Genomic DNA, 21,118 nt, shown 5'->3' on the forward strand with positions numbered 1-21,118 from the left:
CTGAACTAGCCACACAGCATGATGGAACCTCCACCAATTTGACTGTAGGTAGTAGGTGTTTTTCTTGGAATGTGGAGTTCTTGTTCGGCCATGCAAAACGCTTTTTGTTATGACCAAATAACTGAATTTTTGTCTCATCAGTCCAAAGCACCTTGTTCCAAAATGAATCTAGCTTGTCTAAATGAGCATTTGCATACAACAAGCGACTCTGTTTGTGGCGTGAGTGCAGAAAGGGCTTCTTGCTCATCTCCCTGCCATACAGATGTTCTTTGTGCAAATTGCGCTGAATTGTAGAACGATGTACAGATACACCATCTGCAGCAAGATGTTCTTGCAGGACTTTGGAGGTGATCTGTGGGTTGTCTGTAACCATTGTCTCAATCCTGCGCATATGCCGCTCCTGTATTTTTCTTGGCCTGCCAGACCTGGGTTTAACAGCAACTGTGCCTGTGGCCTTCCATTTCCTGATTACTGACAGTTTAAACCTCTGAGATAGCTTGTTGTAGCCTTCCCCTAAACCATGATACTGAACAATCTTTGTTTTCAGATCTTTTGAGAGTTGCTTTGAGGATCCCATGCTGTCACTCTTCAGAGGAGAGTCAAAGGGAAGCACAACTTGCGATTGACCACCTTAAATACCTTTTCTCATGATTGGACAGACCTGTCGATGAAGTTCAAGGCTTAACGAGCTAATCCAACCAATTTGGTGTTGCAAGTAATCAGTATTGAGCAGTTATATGCATTCAAATCAGCAAAATTACAAGGGGACCCACATTTTTGCACAGCCAGTTTTTCACATTTGATTTAATTTCATACAACTAAATACTGCTTCACTAAAAATTTTTGTTCGGAAAACACCCCAGTACTCAGATGTTTCTAGGAAATGAAAGACATACCATGGTTATCTTTTTTGTTGAAAGTAAATTATTATGCAGGCTGAGAGGGGTTCCCAAACCTTTTCAAATGACTGTAACCTGAAAGGCTGCTCAGCAAGGAAGAAGCCACTGCTGAAAAGACACCATAAAAAAGCCAGACTGCAGTTTTCAATGGCACATGAGGACAAAGATCTTACTTACTTGGGAAATGTTATCTGGTCTGATGAATTCAAGATTGAACTGTTTGGCTATAATGACCAACATTATGTTTGAAGGAAAAAGGTTGAGGCTTGCAAGCCAAAAAACACCACTCCAACCATCAAGTACAGGGGTGTGAGCATCATGTTGTGGAGGGTGCTTTGCTGCAGGAGGGACTGGTGCACTTCACAGAATAGATTGCATTAGGAGGAAGGAAACTTATGTAAATATACTTCAGCAACATCTCGAGCACTCAGCAAGGAAGTTGAAGCTCAGTCGTAAATGGGTCTTCCAAATGGACAATGACCCCAAGCTTACCTCTAAAGTTGTGGCAAAATGGCTTAAGGACAACAAAGTATAAGAGTGGTCATCACAAAGCCCTGACCTCAATCTGATTGAAAATCTGTGGGCAGAACTAAAAAAGCTTGCAAGCAAGGAGGCCTAAGAACCTGTCCCAGTTACTCCTTTCTGTCCGGAAGAATAGATCAAAATTCCAGCAACTTAATGTAAGAATCTTGTGGAGGGCTCAAATTAAACAATTTAAAGGCAATGCCACCAAATACTAACAAAGTGTATGTAAACTTTCAAACAAGAAATAATGACATAATCAATAAAACATGAAATACTCCATCTGTGAACGTTGTTGGAAAAATTACTTTTGCCCAGGACAAAGTAGATATATTAAACAATATGCCAAATGCATAGTTTGTTAGGATAAAATCTCTGAAGGAATTATAAACTTGAGTTTTAAGGAATTCACACCAATTGTATGTATACTTCTGATTTCAACTGTAATTATACAAGAACAGCTTAAATATTTTATAGGAAACATATATTCTATCACATTAAAACACAATGATCCACTAAAGTTGGGGTATAAAAAAATACTACACATAAAAGCTATCCAGATGAGAAGCGTTTATTTCCATGAGAAAAAAAAACTTACTAATATTGTATTTTATAAATTATACTACAAATACTTTCCTACATTACATATGTACAATAAATTGCAGTCATTGGAAAGGATCCACTCTTTTAATGTTATTGTTCAAGCTTATTATGATTTATTGTAAACATTAATATATCGGAATTAAGTTACACTTGAATGCATACTATCATTAAAAGATTGACCTCTATTTTTACATGAAAATGTTGCCCCATTGCCTTTAAGTTAATATTCCATTGTTCCAAAAACAGAAAAACTTTTCACTCTATTATTATTTACAGTAGTTTATATAGCCAACACTGTTTAACACTTGAAAAATACATTGGTTCTGTAAATGTAATGTACAGCCAGAAGCTTTCCTCACTTTAGTGCAGTTTTAAATATCCTCTTTATATTCCAGTCTTCATATTCCTTGATAGAGTAAATCGTACTTTGGAATATTCCTAGGGTCTATTGGACTTCTTACAATCAACTTTCCTCGCATTGCTCCACGATAAATTACTTCTATAAGATCAATAAAGTCCTGTTTGGTTTTAAAACATCCTACAAACTTTGTGTGATCTGGAGACCTGAAAAAGAGACAGAACTTTACTCCTTTACATCTAACAAACAATATATGCATAAGTAACACTTGCTTTTCAAGTTATAGCAGACATAATAAGAAAAGTTAGTTCTTCATTCTCTTGTAAACTAAACCATCTTATTTCATATAAACTGAACACTTTCTTAAAAAAATAAAATTGTAAAGTCAGTATAAAAATGCAAAACATCACTTCAGCTAGTTGCTACCAACTGTGAAGAATTTGGTGGATAAGAAAATGTTTTAGGCTTTTGGTAATTTCTTTTTAAATTTTGCTTTTATACATGATTTGGAACTTTATGTTTTTGGTGGTGATTCATTTTTTTTGTTTAAATTTTAAATGTGTCATATCACCATTTTAGAAGCTGTTAAAGACTGATAATGGACTGCAAAGGTATCTTATCCCTGATATTTTTCATAAATACCTACTAATAAATTACAGTGCAGTGCTAGAGTCCCTTTGTCTGAGATTCAGATTTAATCAGTGAACAACTGCGTTTAGTTGGTCTTGATTTAGACAACTTGGTTTTCATCTCAAAATTTCAGAAAATAGCAGAATTTTGGCAAACAACTCTTTACAATCTATGTCTGACTGTAATTACAAAAACAACTCAGAACATTACAAAAGGCTTCCTTTGTTTTTCAATTCCACTTTTGGTGTTTGGGGAAGACTTGTTTTCATTGTTGTTCTTTTGTAACAAAAGAACTAAGCATCACCTGGTTAGCTGGTTTAAACGTCTCAGCAGTTGTTCTTAAACACTCATTTTTGGAAGATTACCTAGTGTGATCAATTTGGGGAAAAGCGGTAGTGGGTGTCCATGCTGTGGCGCTGTTGGGCAGCTTTGTATTCCTGTAACTGGCATAACATAAACAAGCAAATAACAGGTTTAATGGATATGCTTTGCCCAGGTTGCCCACCAAATTCTGAAATTCTTTTTTCTGCACTATTGTGTTTCTTCAGAGGTGTGAACAATTATCCTTGTCTGCTTTTACTTTACTTTACTATTTGGGTTTGTTTAGTCAAATGAAGCCAAACTACTTCATCAAGTTTGTCCTCACCACACAACTCATTTCTCTGAACAATGCCTTCTTATTCCTCTCTGTCAGAGAACTCCCACAAAGCCACTTGACCCCTATCATCTCAATCCTTCCCAGATATTGCTTTATCTTCTAACATCACTAGCCATGTCTCTTTCTCTCTCCCCTGTATATCATACATGTCTTCACACAGTTTTGAACCTTTACAAGCCGAAGGCCCTAGCATTATACTTATTTTTCACACTTAGTAACACCTTTGACATCCCACCTCCTACAGCAATCAACATGTCTCCTAAATTGCAGAACCTCTCTATTTTCTCTTAAACAACTTCCTTGTCGATGTCTTATGTATAAACCGTAGCTAAATAGAATAAAATAGTTCAGACCATAATAAAGTTTCTCAGGGTTTCTCCCGCAAGGTTTAATGAACTGGGAGCACAACTGAACAACTGGTATGGAAAATAGGAACAAAGAGGATTTCTGTTTTCTGTTGAATAAAATGAAGTCCTGTATATTAATACATTCTTGTTTATTATGAAACCAGAGAGTGGCAACATGTTGTATGTTGTCAGATATGCAAAAAAAAAAAAAAATTCATTTTATGATATTTGTGACAATACATCTTCTACTACTATTACTACTAGATTAACCTCTGACATCATCACAGAATTTTAATGTGAGTTCACAGGAATGGTGTGCCCAGTACTGCTAATAGCACTGCATATTTTATGACCCTGCTACAAGCAGCAATGAATGAGTGAGGCATATCGACAGAGAACTTTATCTCAAATGAGATACAAATACAGTATACTTGAGGCCTCCTATCACCCCATCATTCAACATCAGTGTTGGCATTTTTCAAGACAATATAATTTACTTACAGTCATGGTATATACAGTATCAATTTGCCATATGAAATTACATTCTAAAGTAAAGTATTTTTTATAAATTTAAAAATGATCTAGTCTGCACTTGTGTTATTAATAAGGGTTAAGGTTACCGGGGTCCCAATATGAAAGTAAAATCCCTAAACATTACCAAATACCTCCAAGTTTTTTCTGAGGCATGTTTGTGACAACAAAAGTCAACTGGAAGTAAAACATCTTATCACAGATTATTGGTACTATTTTCTTGATGTAATAATAATAATACATTTTATTTATATAGCGCCTTTCCTATGCTCAAGGCACTTACAGAATATAAAAAAGAATGGCAGGGTATACAGTATATAGCATTGTACAAACCAGATAAATAAATAAAGAAGATTACGACAGTGAATTCAGAGAAAAAAATAAAACAGACAACATAATTGATGGTCTCGCACACACATATACAGGTTACATGAGCATCTTGACAAAGAAGTAAACTGAGAGAAGGGTAATAAAGTCAAGTAGAGCTAAAAGCCTTCCTGAACAGATGAGTTTTGAGTTGTTTTTTAAAAGAATTTATGGAGTCAGCTAACCTGATTAATTTCGGTAGGTCATTCCAGAGTCTGGGCGCTATACAGCTGAAGGCCCTGTCACCCATGGAGTGTAGATTAGTGTGGGGTACAACAAGATTGCCAGAATCAGAGGACCTTAGTGGGCGGGCAGGCACATAGTGATGGAGAAGGTCACTGATGTAGTTTGGCGCGAGTTTATTTAAGGCTTTGTAGGTTATTAGTAGGATTTTATATTCGATTCTGTAAGACACAGGGAGCCAGTGAAGACGGAGCAGGATGGGTGTGATGTGCTCACTGTTGCTGGTTCGAGTAAGGACTCTTGCAGCTGAGTTTTGAGTAAGCTGTGATAGAAGATTAGAAGGGGCACCTGCCAGTAGGGAATTACAATAATCGATGCGGGATGTGATAAAAGCATGGACAAGTTTCTCAGCATTAGAGAAGGAGAGGAAGGGGTGAACATGGGATATGTTATGGAGGTGAAAGTAAGAAAGTTTCTTAATGTGTTTTATATGGGCGGAACAACAGATATTGTGGATGAAGTTTTGACACAACTATGATCCCTTCCCCCTGCAAGCTGCATACTATGCTGCTTTTGTCTCTGCAATTATGTTTAATCAGTGTTTATATTCTGCCATGGCTTTTAACAGACAGATGTGTTTTTAAATCATAATATTTTTTTCTAAATGACACCTGTTTTTCACCTGTTAGTCCGTGCTGTTATTCTACATAGCCAACAAAGTGAGATTCATGGTGAGTGGCAGTGTTGTATTGTTTCATTGTACTTTACACACATAGCAATAAACTGATTGCAATACCTTGGATTTTTATTAAAGCCTTTAATTTTTGAAAGAGCCAAGCCACCTGCACATCGATGCACAATTAACAGGGCCAATTAACACTTGCAAATATGAACATTTAATTGCCATGTCGTGTACATGCACAATAAATAAATACTTAGAGAATTAAAATAACAAGTGTGCAACAGGGTCAAACCATACTGAACCAGACTAAAGCCCCACAAAACAATTATCAAATTTTATGTTGTATGCAGAGTTGCTTTTGCGAAGGGTATGGTAATAAAAAAACTGAGAACAATGTCTTGCAACAAGTAAACTCATCAACACTCACTGAAAGCAATGAATCCATAAATACAAAGGGAGACAGGGTAAAATCAATGTAGATTCAAGCACTGTGAGAAAGGAAAGCCAGCTTTGCGCTACCACTTTGCCTATGCTAAAATGTCTGTACTAAACTTACTAAACTTAAATGGATTAAAACTAAATGCAAGTCTATAAAATCTGTTCATTTATTGTCACTTGACTGCATGCTACACATGTTCAATCTTTGTCTAGTTGACTACAGAACAAAGACAGCATGTCAATCTGGGCAAAAACATTAAATAATGTCAATAACAACACTTAGAGGTGACTTTGAGGTAAAAGCCTCACCTCTGGCACTGAAGACTGCTGTAAAGGGAGATGAGCAGTGAGGTGAAATGCATGACTGGTCTTCTTTTAAATCAACTGAATCTCAAAATAAAATTTTGCTTTTGCCTTTTTTCCTCTCTATAAAACATGGATACACTGTTTTCAATGTGTGTGTCAAAATGTGGATCAATACTCTTAACATGTTTGGCTTAAAAAAATTAACTTATTCAGTAAACTTATTGTTTTTGTTCTCTGTTAGGATCTCAGTACTCTTTACCTCCATTATAAAATATAACAGCTGGCTATGTATTTTTTTAAATGTATAAAAAAAATCTTTGCTTTAGAACACAATTTCATGTGGAAGATAAATATATGTTATTATTGTGAGGAAACAGCTAACAGTTAAAAAAATACAAAACTTTAATTTAATTCTTCCTCGGGTCATTGAAATATATAATAGAAGCTCTAATGGCATTGCCTCACAATTTGCAATATGCATCAAAATATTTCAGGTAGGACCTCTTCTTCATCTCTGAACTTTCAGAAACTTGCCCTAACCACTCTTTCTGTTTCTTCAAAAATCAAAATCCCTACAGGCAATAGCCATTCTTCCCTGTTTAAGCTTTTCAGTTCTTTCCCCTCTACCTTTCACAGCAACTCTTTAAACACTGTGTTGGTCTTCTTGCATTTCCTACAACAATGCATTTTTTAACGTAGAAAATCAAGTTAAAATTTGCTTTCACTTCTATAACTTTCTTTCAGCTTGTCTATTTCAAAAGCATGACTATTTGAAAAAGACTCACATCCCAATGGACCACCCTTTCCTTTGCAGACCAGGCCAGCTATACCCTTTGATTTTCACACAACCTATATAACTATAATAATAAATTGAACAACAAATAACAAAGGAGTTCACTAGACAACAATAAATGAAAGAGAATCATTGCTATCCCTTGTAAATACAATGCATGGTACTTGGCACTAAGATGTGGAAGCCTTTGACCTCAAACTTACAAATAACAAGGTTTTACAGCACCAAAGGATTCTTGTTTCAGACAATAAATACTGGGAGACCCAATGAGCATATTATTATTACCCACTGTGTAGAGCTGCAGGCTGATGACCTTTTCATTAGCTTCGCCAGAACATCAAAGGGGTTATCTGATAAATTAATTATAAAAGCATTTATCTGGCCAAAAAAAAAAAAAAAAAGCTATTATATAAATGGAACTAGGTTCACAATGACAACTGATCTTATACTTTATTTTTTTGCTCTGAATTGTGCTGTAGATGTTTGTTTTGTAAAGTAATAGTGTAATCGTGAAGGACAGTATAAAAAAAGATAAAGACTAACTGAACAGAAACCACAAGGTAAGCAGTAGTAATGAGCATCCTCCCTACAAATTTTGAAAGGTGATACATTTCAGATGTATGTTACTTTTAAAGTGAAATTTTTAAGTTTGGGACACTGATAAACAAAAAATACGACAAACGGATCAACAGATAGACATGTACGAGGAAAAGAAAACCATGTCTCAGTTTACTGACATTATATCAGTACATGTCAGAAGGTACATAACTAAATTTTCCTTTTAAGGTTAGTAGAAGCAGACAGTCACACTATGAACTTTAACCTGGCTACTACAGTGCTGAAACACCATAATGGGTATGTTTTTCTCCTGTACTTGTCATATTTAAGTTTTTGTATTTTCTGGTGTTCTGTTGTAGATTTGTGCTGCATTTTTGTACATTTTAGGCATGTGCTATATTTGTGTATTTTATTCATTTGCTGAAGAATCATTTTTGTATCCCATAGTTGGCTCAGCTTTCACAGAAATTAATGTTAAAATAAAAACTTACATAAAAATATACCCAAGTGAATTTGAATAATGAAAAACAATGCCTATAAAAAATTAAAGTGTTCTTCACATTACTTTTTATAATCAATAGATACATCAATAGATGGAGGATAGTTTTGTCAATGTAAATCCAAATTAGCTCAAATGCCACAAACTGCTTTAACAAGGCAAAATACAGTATTTTTATACATTTTTTATATATTTATTTATTATATATTTTGTAGTCAGAACTGCAGATTGTTTTTTTTTTGTTTTTTTTTAAATCACAAATCTGTTAAGCAAGTAACAGATGTAAAAAAGCATACCCATAATCCACTTTCATGTGCTGTCCATTGAAGAAAAACACAGTTGAGGGTATATAGCTTATGTCAAAATAGCGAGCATACACAGGCACACTGTCGACATCCACCAGGTAGATTACGGCCATCTTACTCACGTCATGTGCAACTTTAGAAAACTTAAAAAAAAAAAATTAACATTAGAATAAAAATGCATGACTAAGACAAAGTAAAACTTTCATTTTACAATAACAATTTTAAATGAACACATTTCATAGGGACAAACTTAAAGTACTTTAGAACAATAAGAATATACTGGAAAGTACATACTGTAATAAAAAAACAAAAACTTAAAAGACCAACAGATTTATTTCAAAGGTTTTTAGTTCTTTCAAATCTTCAATCATGTTTTATGAGCAAAATGATAACTCAGTGGAATAACACGGTGACTGTGTTAATACCCCAAGTTGGTTTAGAGTTTGCATATTCTGTTAATGCATGGGCTTTTTCTATGGGTATAACACCATTCCTTCTTCATGTTAAATATGCAAATGCTAGCTTATTCACCATCTCTAAATTGGTAGTTTACAAGTGAGTATGGATATGTGTTTGAGCATTCTCTGCAATAGACTGGTGCCCAATTTAGACATGGCTCTTGCCTCTTCTCAGAATGCTGCCACCCTAGACTCTCCATGACTCTGAAACTAGGACTAGTGGATACATAGACATTATTAAATGTGACATAGTGAAGTGACAAAAGTCTGTTAACATCAACATTATTAAAAATGTTTTAATTTGATTGCACAATCATTTTTAATAAAACAAATACTTAATTAAAGATTTAGTTACTTAAAAAATTAACCATGACTTTGCTTCTTCTATTCACTTTTTCATTGTTTATTTACTCACATGCGAGTACCCTACCCATACACAATAGCATTTCAAGTTAATTGACATGCATGACTAAGCACTGCGATGGTCTGGCACTCTGTCCAAGAAAGGTCCCTGTGCCCTATGTTAGCACCCCCACCCACCTCAGGTTTGCTATGACATTTCATTTTTAATAAATTTGGTTTTAATCTTTGTCTTTATTAAAGAGACAGTTGCATAAGAAATTTTGTACAAAATGTTGTTTACTACAACAAAAACTGAATACAAGTGTTAATTTACAGTATATATAGGCTTTTAAAAGTAATTTGCTGTTCTTAATACATAGGGTGACCATACAACCCAGTTTCAGAGTACACGTCCTGGTGTCCCGAAAAATAACTGAAATGTAACAGTAACAGGCTGCTCATCTAACAAATTTTTATTGTAAGGCAGAAAGCTCAGTCAACACAGACATCAAACCACTACTCACGCAAAAGAAAGTGACACACTCTATGCATCGCAAAGGTGAAACAACACTGTGCAGTTTGGATGTAGCCTTTACGTGTTTCCATCCAGGTAAAAGAAAATACAGAGGCAAGGATGCTAATCCTGGGGTGTCAAACTCTGGGCTTGGAGGGCCGCAGTTGCTGCAGGTTTTCATTCTAACCCTTTTCCTAATCAGTGACCAATTTTCACTGCTACTTAAATTCTTTTTCTCTTCATTTTAATAGCCCAACTAAATTGGGGCTTCAAACTCCAACCAATTTCACTCCAATCACTTTCTGAATGAGAAGCCGATTCTTACTGTTATTTAAGCTTATTATTTAATTCCATGGCTTGTTGCTGCTCTCATTCTGCCTCAGCAGACATTTCCATAACTGTTGATTTTTTGTTTTTTCTTAGAATACCGTCAAAATGTTTTGGTGACCCGAGAGATCAACCTTACTGAGACCTACACCTTTTTTTATTTTCAGTTATTGTGTGATGGGCACAGGTGAGCTGGTCATGTGGCGGCTTGTTTTATGTCTCATAATTATTTGGCTGCTAATTAAGGACATAGAAACAACAAAGGGACCTGAGTCAAGTTAATTAAAATTAAAGCAAAATAAGTTAATTAGCAGCAAAAACTGGTCACTAATTAAGAAGGTGGTTAGAATGAAAACCTGCAGCTCTCCAGGACCGGAGTTGGACACCCATGATGTGCATCTCACAAATCAACCATGCAGAAGAGAAAATGCACATTTAATCAGGGGCTGTTGCAAGTGTTTCCTCTTTTTTTTCTTCAGAAAACCAATATACCTAATGATGCGACTAATGCTTTGTGCATTCATTACATGTAGGAAAAGCTGGACACTGATGACCACAAAAAACTACTGAGCAGCAATCATTATTCATGCAAATATTCTACTACACCAAGTCAGCAAAATTAAGCTAACAAATTAACTTAATGTTTATGGAAAAATATAACTAGGTGCATATGACAGTGCATTAATATTCAATGTGGATCTTTTAAAGCAAACAAAATGCATCGCGTTTGTCCAAAAAGCAATAGTGAATGTTTATACACTATTACACGCACTAAGTTTCTCCAGTAATATATTAAGAGCATTGAGATCTTTAAAGTAGTATCACAAATGTTTAATGAATATAAATTTCAATTTAAACAATGTGTAATGATTTGATGCAGAAGTATATGGGTATATTTGTGAAAGTGTTTGTTTTTTGGGGTTTTTTTCGTGTCCTGATTCCTCTGTGATGAAGACGAGACAAAGCAGGCATTTAACAAATGAAGATGGACATTTTCCATAGTCATAATTAACACACACACACATGCATACATCCTACATAAGTATACTTCTTTGGGACTTTAAAAAATGGTCACCCTATTAATACAGGACTTAACTTGCAGTGTGGATTTATTTACTATTCAGTATGTAAACGATATTCATTCATTTTAATGTTTCTCAAAAGTTTGTGCACCAGTTTGTGCACCAATCATCGCCAGCAAACCCTAACCTCGTTAAGCAAGTGGATGTTCCTTTAAATAACACATAAAAGTCAATTGATTAACCCTACTCACAATAGCCTTAATGACTTTAAGAAATTTTTTGAAGAAGCATTCATTAGCTTTAAAGATTTTTCTTGTGCTCCTTTTGTTAACCTCGCGCCCTTATTAACGTTTTCTCTGACACGTCATTCGCCTGAGCTTCAAATTTTACTCTCATGCAACGTATGCCACGACATTGCCACGTCTAAAGCAAAATATTAAATCAGTATCCAACATACGTGACCTACAATCTCATCAAGCTGCAAGCACACAGAATCTTCATCCCTCCCGAATCGCAGCACCAATACTTTCTCAGCCACTTTCTTTATTACTTCATCCACTTCCTTCTTGCAGTGCAACTTCGGCAGAAACAAACTCATAGCAAACTCCACACCAGAATTCCTAATTTTCTTTTAAACCTTATTGCCCTGAGTTACTAGTAGCACACAGGAAGCGCTTCTAGTGATTGCTACCATAAATAACTCCGTTGGAAACATTGAGTCTGGAATTACAATTATCCCGGCTATAAATAGGATTTTTTTAACTACTTCGTTATATATAGATATGTGATTTGTAATACATTATAATATTTGCCTTTAGTCTGATTTATTTACGCTTGTTTACGCTTAACTAATGAATAAAATAATAACGGAGTAAGCATGATGAATAAGGAAAGTTGCAAGGGGACCCAATTCAGTCACGGACCAATCATCGCCCTTAGAAATAGCACACGCGTTTGTAGGTTGAGAATCGGTCGCTCTTAATGTTTTGTAAGTATGTATAATATATAAATATAATACCGACTTACCCTTTCATTGAGAGCGTATTTCAGTCTTGCTTTCAAAAGAGGACTCCTTGTTATTTTGTTTGTTATTTTCTTTAGGTACCCATGCTTTGTGGTTAATTTTAGAATATATGTGCTGCTAGTTAAGTGTATGTTATAGATAATCATGATTTTATATATGCGCTTATTGGTGATTTCTGTATACAGTACTTTACAAATTATCTGTAGTTGGCGTTTAATGGCACCTTATTACTGATGTTAGCACTATCCTACATTAATTAGTTGTTTTTTTGACTCTTGTCATGCTGTAACTGACCTTTCCTTCACTTTACTTTTTTCATCGGTACTTTTTGTTTCTATAGCTCAATGTTATTTAACAAGGCGCTTATCACCGTAAATATCAAGAGTCTCTGTTTTATACAGCACCTTCATATAGCGAGCATAACCTCAAAGTGCATCGCAAGTAAAGGGCTACAATAAGAGTTCGCTTATTATTTGGAGCACAGGGAGCTTGTGTGTTAGTGTCACGCTGGAAGCTAATTTTGTAGTTTCAATTCAAATGCCCGAGTCGATGACTCTGCCAGAGCTACCCACCCATTTGGTAATGTATGGTGATTTTGGTTGTTTTGGAAAGAACTTGCTAATACTACTCATATATGTGGAGAGCTATATGCTATTCCATTAGAATCCCACACAAGACAGCACTCCAGTCTAACACAGGGCGTACACTAGCACATGCCTAACACCTACAGTTTTAATCACACTGGACACGCAGTTTGTGTGAGATTTGTATTTGCAGATTTGGGTGCGACTGCCGATATTAATGTGATGTGGGAGACCTTCTGTGACATGACCTTGAAGGTTGCTGAGGGTTGTGTTGGTGTTAGCGGTGTTCCCAGAAGCAGGTGTTTCATCTCGCAGGGCACCCTGGATATCATCGAGAGGAAATGCAGCGCACGGCTCAATGGCAACTCTGGTCTGTACCGGGAACTGAGAAGGACGGCTCTGAGGGCACATAAAGAGGCGTTTGTTAGAGGAATCTGTGAGCAAGTGACACACCATCTGTGGTCTAGCGACCTACGTCCTGCTTACAGTGGAATCGAAGCATTACGCACATCTGAATCTGTTCCTCGGAGAGTCGCAGGCAGGGCGGCTGATGGAACGGTGCTTACTGATGACACTGCAGTTGTGACCCGCTGGGCTGGCTACTTTGAGCAGTTGTTCAAAGCTGATCCACTGGCTAGGACGTTGGATATCTCCGAGTCCACGGTTCTCGAGGGTGATCCTCCAATTAGCTGTGAACCACCCAGTCTCACTGAGATTGCACAGGTGGGGAGGAAAGGCTGCAGGGATCTGTGGTATCCGGGGTTAACTTCTCCAGGCTGATGGTAAGGCTGTCTTCCTGCAATCTTTGCTTCCATTTGGGAGAATGGCATCATCCCAACTGACTGGAAAACGGGACTTGTCGTCCCTATCTGGAAAGGGAAGGGTGATTGCCTGGATTGCAGCAACTACAGGGGGGATAACATTGCTCTCGGTGCCGGGTAAGGTCCTTGCTTGGGTCGTCCTCAATAGGATCCGTGATTACTTGCTCACCTACCAGTGACCAAAGCAGTCTTGTTTTACGCCTAAGATGTCTCCCGTCAACCGCATCCTGGCACTGAGGGTTCTCATGGAGCGCAAACACGAATAACGGCAGAGTTTATTTGCAGCCTTTGTCGATTTTCGTAAAGCGTTTAACTCAGTTGATCGAGCTACCCCGTAGGACATCCTGAGGGTTCCCGGAATCCCCTCGCGGTTGCTGCATATCATGGCCAGCCTATACACTGGTACTGTGAGTACTGTGCAGAGTGAAGGCAGAACCTCTGTTTTTCCCAGTTGATTCTGGGGTTCATCAGGGGTGTGTTCTTGCTCCTACTCTGTTCAATGCTTGTATGGACTGGGTGTTGGGCAAGGTCGTATGGTCCAGCGGCCGTGGGGCATCTGTTGGTGAAGATTCACGGATCTTGACTTTGCTGACGATGCTGTGATCTTCGTGGAGTCAATGGAGGCTTTGATCGGGGCGCTCTAAAGACTGAGTGAAGAGTCCGAGTGTCTGGGCTTGTGAGTGTCCTGGATAAAAACCAAGATCCAGGCCTTTAATGACATCTTGGGCACAGCCATCAGCAGTGTGTCTGTTTGCGGAGAGAGTGTCGACCTTGTCGAGAGGTTTACTTACCTTAGCAGTGACATTCATGTCTTTGGTGACTCTTCCTATGAAGTCAATAGACAGATTGGGAGAGCATGAGGGGGTCATGAGGTCGCTGGAAAGGGGTGTGTGGCGCTCCCGATATCTTAGTGTCCCGGTGCTTCCTGTCTTGCTATATGGTTGCGAGACATGGATGCTATCCAGTGACCTGAGACGAAGACTGGACTCCTTTGGTACTGTGTCTCTCCGGAAAATCCTTGGGTACCGTTGGTTTGACTTTGTGTCGAATGAGCAGTTGCTTATGGAGTCCCGAATGACGCACATTACCTGCATTGTGAGGGAGCGTCAGTTACGGCACTACAGCCATGTGGCGCGTTTCCCCGAGGGTGATCCAGCTCATAACATCCTCATTGTTGGGGACCTGCATGGCTGGACCAGGCAGATAGAGGGTCATTTCCAGAGGGTGAGACTGGACTGCGTGTCTGCCTGGGGTTTGCCAACTGGGATCCCGAGTTGTTTTGTCGTGTAGTGGATGTGGCAACGCACTGTTACCAGTGCATGCTCCCCATCTTGACTTGACTTGACTTGGACACACCCAGAAATTTTCATGTTTGTCTTAATCATTTTAAATGTCAAGCCCTTTTCCTTCAAATCTTCTTTTACTCTATCCACCCACTTCTGCTTTGACCTTCATTTTCTCTTCCCCTTTACTTCCATTCCCATCACTCTTTTACCTATATTTTCATTATATCTCCTCATCACATGTCCATACAACTTAAACCTACTTTCTTAGATATCTCTCCCACTTTTGCTCTAACTCAGATTGTCTCATTTCTTATTTTGTCCCTTTTTGTAACTCCAGACATCTATCTCAACACTTCCAACATATTTCTGCTACTTCTTTAATTCTTTGATCACACAATACTTCTGATACCTTCTTCCATTTGTTCCAGTCACACTGCCTTCTGTGGGTTCTCTCTGTATCTAATTTTTCATCTCAGGCTACCATTAATCCTAAATATTTAAATGTATCCACTCTTTTCAATACCTCTCCATGCAGGCTAACTTCTGAATCTTGATAATCATTAAACTTCATATATTTGGCCGTCTTCCTATTTATCTTCTACCTTCCAAAGCCCTTCTCCATTCTTCCAACTTCATCTCCACTTCTTTTTTTCTGGAGCTACACAATATAGTGTCATCAGCATGCACCACGGACATTGGTCTTTTATCCCATGACTCAACACATCCATAACCAGATCAAAGATATAAGGACTCAAAGGAGACCCCTGGTGCAGATCTACCCTAACTCAGATCCTGTCTGTTACCCCAACACTGTTTATAACCTGAGTCCTTACTCCCTCATAATTATCCTGGACAAACCTCACATACTGCTCTGGTACTCCTTTCTCTCTCATGCACATCCAGACCTCTTGACATGACACTCTATCATAAGCTTTTTCTAAGTCATTAAACACCATATACAAACCTTTCCGTTTTTCTCCATGCTTCTCTGTGAGCTGTCTCAATTCAAAAGACTGTATGTGCTGTTCCTCTCCCTGGTATAAAACCAAACAGCTTCTCCCCTATGGTGGTCTCTTCCCTAAGCGTTCTCTATAAAACATTGTTCCAAATTTTCATTGTGTGTGACATCAGTAGTTTCCACACTCCTGAATATCGTCTTTATCCTTATAAATGGATACAGTCACACTGTTCCTCCACTCCTCTGGTATCCTCTTCTGTTCATGGATCTTCTGCATTAGATCCCACAGCTTATCTACTCCCTCTTCTCCTAAACTCTTCCACACTTCTGTTAGTATTTCAATCAGTCCTGTTTCCTTTCCAATTTTCATTCTTTTCAGTGCCTCCATTACTTCCTCTCTCATTATTCTTGGTATTAGCCCTTCATTTGGGACTCAATTCCCAAACAGGTATTCTGGTCACTTGTGTTGCAAGGCACTGGCATTCCTAAAGTGCAGTTCTGGATTAAAAAATGGACAAAATAAAATAGCTTTCTCAAGAAACATTGCAGTCTAATGCTTTTTTGCATAATTAAGGGTATTTTATGGAACAGATTGCCAAGAAACTAAAGACTTCATACAAAAGTGTCTGTTACTGTCTTGAGAGAAGTACTGGTGAGAATGACAATACCTTGCAACCCAAGTGAATAGAATAACAGGTTTAAGAGGTGTTAATACAATTACAAAAGTTTTTCTAACACCTAAATAGTACGAAAATAACTAATTAAGCTAAGGGAGTTTATCAATAGGACACTAAAGAAATGGCTACTGGAAATGGGGCTTTATGGTCATATGGGAATAATACTTTTTTTAAAAAATAGCAATTTCAAGCAGTAATTGCCATCAACAACACTAGTAATTTCTTTGCTGTATATTTAAAATGAATGTAATGGTATTTTGAATAACTGATAAAAAATGTATCACTTTCTGTCAAAAACATGAACATTTCTGGGTAGGTTCAAATTTTTGACTGGTAATGTACATTCACATAGGACCCATTATTGCAATTCTCACATCAATTTTTACATTTGTACAGTGTTTTCCTATAGTGTTTTTACTCTGTAGGTCAGACGTAAAGAAATGCAAAGCATTTTTTTAAAATCTTATTTAATATTATACATTCAGCACATATACTTGGACTCAAATAGCATACAGAAAAGAGAGGCGGCAATAAATAAATGAGCAAAATATTTATCTGCAGAAGAGTTATTTGTAAAAGTAACACTGATTAGTTGCAATACCCTCCAGTTGTATTACTCCAAATAAATTCATAAGGTGACACAAACATTTAAATAATGGGAGTTATTCTAAATTTTCTTTTACAGAAGCTGTGTTTTTTTTTTCTTTTTAGGTGTTTGTAAAGTACAGGCTAACAAATGAGGTTCTTGAAGTCTCAGATTTTTAACATTCTCAGAAGACAGTGCTTTAGACAAGAAATTCTTATTTCATCAAGACAGGGAACTGGTACAATAGTCCAGACTCCTCAACTCTTGCTACTTCCACCTTTAAGACACCGCTGTTTAAGCACAGCTCAATGGATAAGAAGGGAATCTTCCCAGTCTTGCAAGGTGAATACCGAAAAAGTGGATCTAGATGTATGGAAATCTTTGATGAAGAATGAGGAATGCAAAAGCACAAGTCCAGTACCCACTGCAGATGCTGAAGAGGATGCTCCCTTGGATGCCACCCAAGAGCTTGTGCAGATGTGGAGAGAATCGGGGAGGTTGGTGCCAGAGAATATGACTAAGGAGGAGTTGCAAATATTTGCAGAACTTTCAACAAAGTCAGCTAAAAAAAAGTACCTTAAATATTTGGCTATCAAAGAAAACAATAAAAAGGCACGAAAAGAAAAGAAAAAAATAAAGCAAGAGCAGGTCAAATTGGAGGTGATTGAGAAGGAACCAATGGAGCACCCTAAGAATACATTTCTATTACAATTTTGGCAGCGTTCTATGGATTCACTTTATAACTGGAGGGCAGCCCAGGCCTTGCTGTTTGGGCAGCCTCTTGTATTTGATATGAGCTACGAGCATTATATGTCTCGCCAAGAACTGGAAAACACAGTTTTTCAACTTCAAGAATGTGAAGGGTGGAACCGTAAGTCAAATGATCCTTTTCACCTTTATTTTTGTAATCTGAAACTGGAAGGAACATATCATAAAGAGTTAAAGAAGAGATACAGGGAGGCGTGGGACAGGCTTCTGATTACTGCCACAGAAAAGACACATGTTGAATTATTTTCTAGGGACAAACTAGTCTACTTAACAGCAGATTCTCCAAATGTACTAAGAACTTTTGACCATGACAAAATTTACATAGTGGGATCTATGGTGGACAAATCCATTCAAAGAGGACTTTCTTTAGCAAATGCAAAAAGGCTGAAGCTCGCCACAGCCCGGCTACCTTTAGATGAGCACTTACACTGGGAGTCTGGGGCTAAAAACCTCACTTTAGATCAGGTGATGCGTATTTTGCTTACAATAAAGGACTCAAACAACTGGGAGGATGCTTTAAATTTTGTTCCTAAGCGAAAGCATGATGGTTTTATTAAGTCAAAAACTCAGCATGAAAAAGAACCCATTTTCAAATCACAGCCAATTGGAAGGAACCAAAAACCAACTGCCATTCAAAAACCAACCTTTATAAAAAAAAGGCTTGAGCAAACAACTGTTAACCCAAAAGAGAGGATGAAGTGGTGGGAAGAGTAAGACTGAACACAATAAACATACAAAATCAATGCAAGTCCTTGCCTCTTGTGTATTAATAACAAAGTAAACATAATATACAAAGATTGTTATAGACAATTTTTATGTTTCTGTAATAAAATATTAAGTATTTGTATGTGGAATAGTTTGGAACAATGCATAGAGATGTTTTGTATTTTTCCCAGTTGTTTATGCACTGTACATATCTTTCACCATGTTTGTTCCTAAAATTTCTATAGTAAATCACATGAAAGTAATATTTAAAAGATGATGTAGTGCATTAAATCATATTTTCAGTTGTATATGCAATGTTGCCAACAGTATGATGGAGCCTCATGATAAATACATTTAATTCTGTGAAAATTCTAATAGTGTTGAGCTAATTCCAGTAGTTATTCAGCTATAATAGAAAAATTAATATATTTCCATCAATTCTTTTTGCATGTACAAGCAATTTGTAATAGGGATGTGAAAGTGTAAACATTTACTCATTCAAAAAGTATATTATAAGGGTAATTGAGGGAATAAATATTTCTTAAATCTTAAATTATGACTTTTTTTTCTGCGTTTTTTAATTCTTACTGGTAGAACCTAAGAACATTAATGTCTGAAGTTTGAAAAATAATTTGTAAAGTGCTATATTTGTATTTGTTTTTTGTAAATTATGTTCTGATCATTTATTTATCAAACATAACAAACCATAAACAGAACAGTGCAGTACAGTGATGCATCAACCCACTGCTCCATCGTGAGTCATGGTATAGTGAGTGAATAAGGATTCGTGAGAAGAAGGGATCTCAGCCTAAACACTGCAGCAATTTTTTAATTTTTGGGCAATTAGTCTTTTTTTTTTTTCTTTTTTCTAACTCAGTGTCTTTTTAATTCCTTATTAAATTGTTTTCCTTTTCAATACACATCACCAAGATTTGAATTACTAACTATATTAGTAAATGACATGTTTTGTTATGGCGGCACGTTGGCACAGTGGGTAGTACTGCTGCCTCGCAGTTGGGAGACCTTGGGACCTGGGTTCGCTTCCCGGGTCCTCCCTGCGTGGAGTTTGCATGTTCTCCCCGTGTCTGCGTGGGTTTCCTCCGGGCACTCCGGTTTCCTCCCACAGTCCAAAGACATGCAGGTTAGGTGGATTGGCGATTCTAAATTGGCCCTAGTGTATGCTTGGTGTGTTTGTGTGTGTCCTGCGGTGGGTTGGCACCCTGCCCAGGATTGGTTCCTGCCTTGTGCCCTGTGTTGGCTGGGATTGGCTCCAGCAGACCCCCGTGACCCTGTGTTCGGATTCAGCGGGTTGGAAAATGGATGGATGGATGGATGTTTTGTTATTGTCATGGTCATGCCTTTTGTATCAAAGAGGCTGTTTTTTGCACTGTTGACTGGATACCCCAATACATTTCTTATTTTTCTTCTTTAGGTGTTAATGCTATGTCATTTCATCTGATTTACTCTGCAGTGTTTGTATGGACTTGATCTTGTACATCCATGGCTTCTTTTTGAGTCAGATTAGTTTATTTTCTTGTAGAGCTCATCACTGCACATATTACATATATAAAGGCACACCTCAGCTTAAAGTAACAGTAGCAGGGATATGCATAAACATTATATAAAATTGGGTAGAATTTATGATAACAAAAACTTTGGTTGGTTGATAATGAAGGACAACTAAACAAAAAAAAGTTTTAATATTCTGTTTATAATACAGCATTTCAGATGCAGCTTCACTAGCATAATGGAAAGCATAAGCATATTCTCTCTTGATTTGTACTTTATACAGCATGTTCTGTAAACTAACATCCTATTAGCCTTTTTGCACACTGACTTGCAATTTCCAGTGATCAGTCCACTAGACTCTTAAATCTCATGGCAGCCACACTTCCCTTCATATAATTACTGTACATCAAAAACAGAATCTTCCTGTGTGTATAATTTTCATTTATTTGTATTAAACTGTATGTGCCACATGCACTTCTTTCCAAATCATAACGTTATCCAGGCCCATCTGTAGTAATATTTTTTTCCCTCGTTATAGAGTGTATGATATTAGTAATTGAGATCTCTCCTTTAAGAGCCAGCATGTTTGTCATATTTTTCTCTACACAGTTTACAAAAACTAAAAAGAGGAGCAACTCCAGCATTGACTCCTGCAGGTCCCCAATTCAGAAATTTAATTAATGCAAAAAGAGTGTTTGATAAATCATGAGTAAGATAAACCATGTATTCATTCACACTTTGAAGCCAAATAACCTGTCTCTGTTATTATATTTAATTTATTGTGTACTTTCTCAGTTTTTTTCTTTTTTGAAAGTCAGTGCATAGCATACACTATATTACTATTGACCATTTTATTTTC

General features: G+C 37.1%; 2 protein-coding genes across 3 annotated transcripts; one reads left to right on the forward strand and one right to left on the reverse strand.

Moving 5' to 3' along the window:
* Positions 1-1,976: 1,976 nt before the first annotated feature.
* txnl4b (thioredoxin-like 4B) lies at positions 1,977-12,040 on the reverse strand. Its single transcript, XM_028799943.2, has 3 exons — positions 11,808-12,040; positions 8,670-8,821; positions 1,977-2,588 (listed from the first exon to the last, which is right to left on the reverse strand). Exons 1-3 carry the CDS (start codon positions 11,937-11,939, stop codon positions 2,423-2,425), a joined length of 450 nt encoding a protein of 149 aa, XP_028655776.1. The 5' UTR covers positions 11,940-12,040; the 3' UTR covers positions 1,977-2,422.
* A 212-nt stretch (positions 12,041-12,252) lies between these two features.
* Positions 12,253-19,258, forward strand: trmt10c (tRNA methyltransferase 10C, mitochondrial RNase P subunit). 2 transcript variants are annotated; one of them, XM_028799941.2, is made up of 2 exons: positions 12,253-12,329; positions 17,403-19,258. In XM_028799941.2, the coding sequence occupies exon 2, from the start codon at positions 17,428-17,430 to the stop codon at positions 18,757-18,759; it is 1,332 nt and encodes a 443-aa protein (XP_028655774.1). In that variant the 5' UTR covers positions 12,253-12,329; positions 17,403-17,427; the 3' UTR covers positions 18,760-19,258. The 2 variants fall into 2 exon arrangements, with proteins under 2 accessions (XP_028655774.1, XP_028655775.1); XM_028799942.2 differs by having other exon boundaries at positions 12,265-12,333.
* Positions 19,259-21,118: the final 1,860 nt, after the last annotated feature.

The sequence above is a fragment of the Erpetoichthys calabaricus genome, chromosome 4 (genome assembly GCF_900747795.2).
Source record: "Erpetoichthys calabaricus chromosome 4, fErpCal1.3, whole genome shotgun sequence".
Lineage (NCBI taxonomy): Eukaryota > Metazoa > Chordata > Cladistia > Polypteriformes > Polypteridae > Erpetoichthys > Erpetoichthys calabaricus.

Coding starts and splice junctions, on each gene's coding strand:
- txnl4b (XM_028799943.2), bottom strand. CDS start 11,939: ATGAGTTTGTTTCTGCCGAAGTTGCACTGCAAGAAGGAAGTGGATGAA. Junction 8,822..11,807: donor GCTTGCAGCTTGATGAGATT/GTAGGTCACGTA, acceptor TTTTTTTTTAAG/TTTTCTAAAGTTGCACATGA. Junction 2,589..8,669: donor CACATGAAAGTGGATTATGG/GTATGCTTTTTT, acceptor TCTCTTTTTCAG/GTCTCCAGATCACACAAAGT.
- trmt10c (XM_028799941.2), top strand. CDS start 17,428: ATGAGGTTCTTGAAGTCTCAGATTTTTAACATTCTCAGAAGACAGTGC.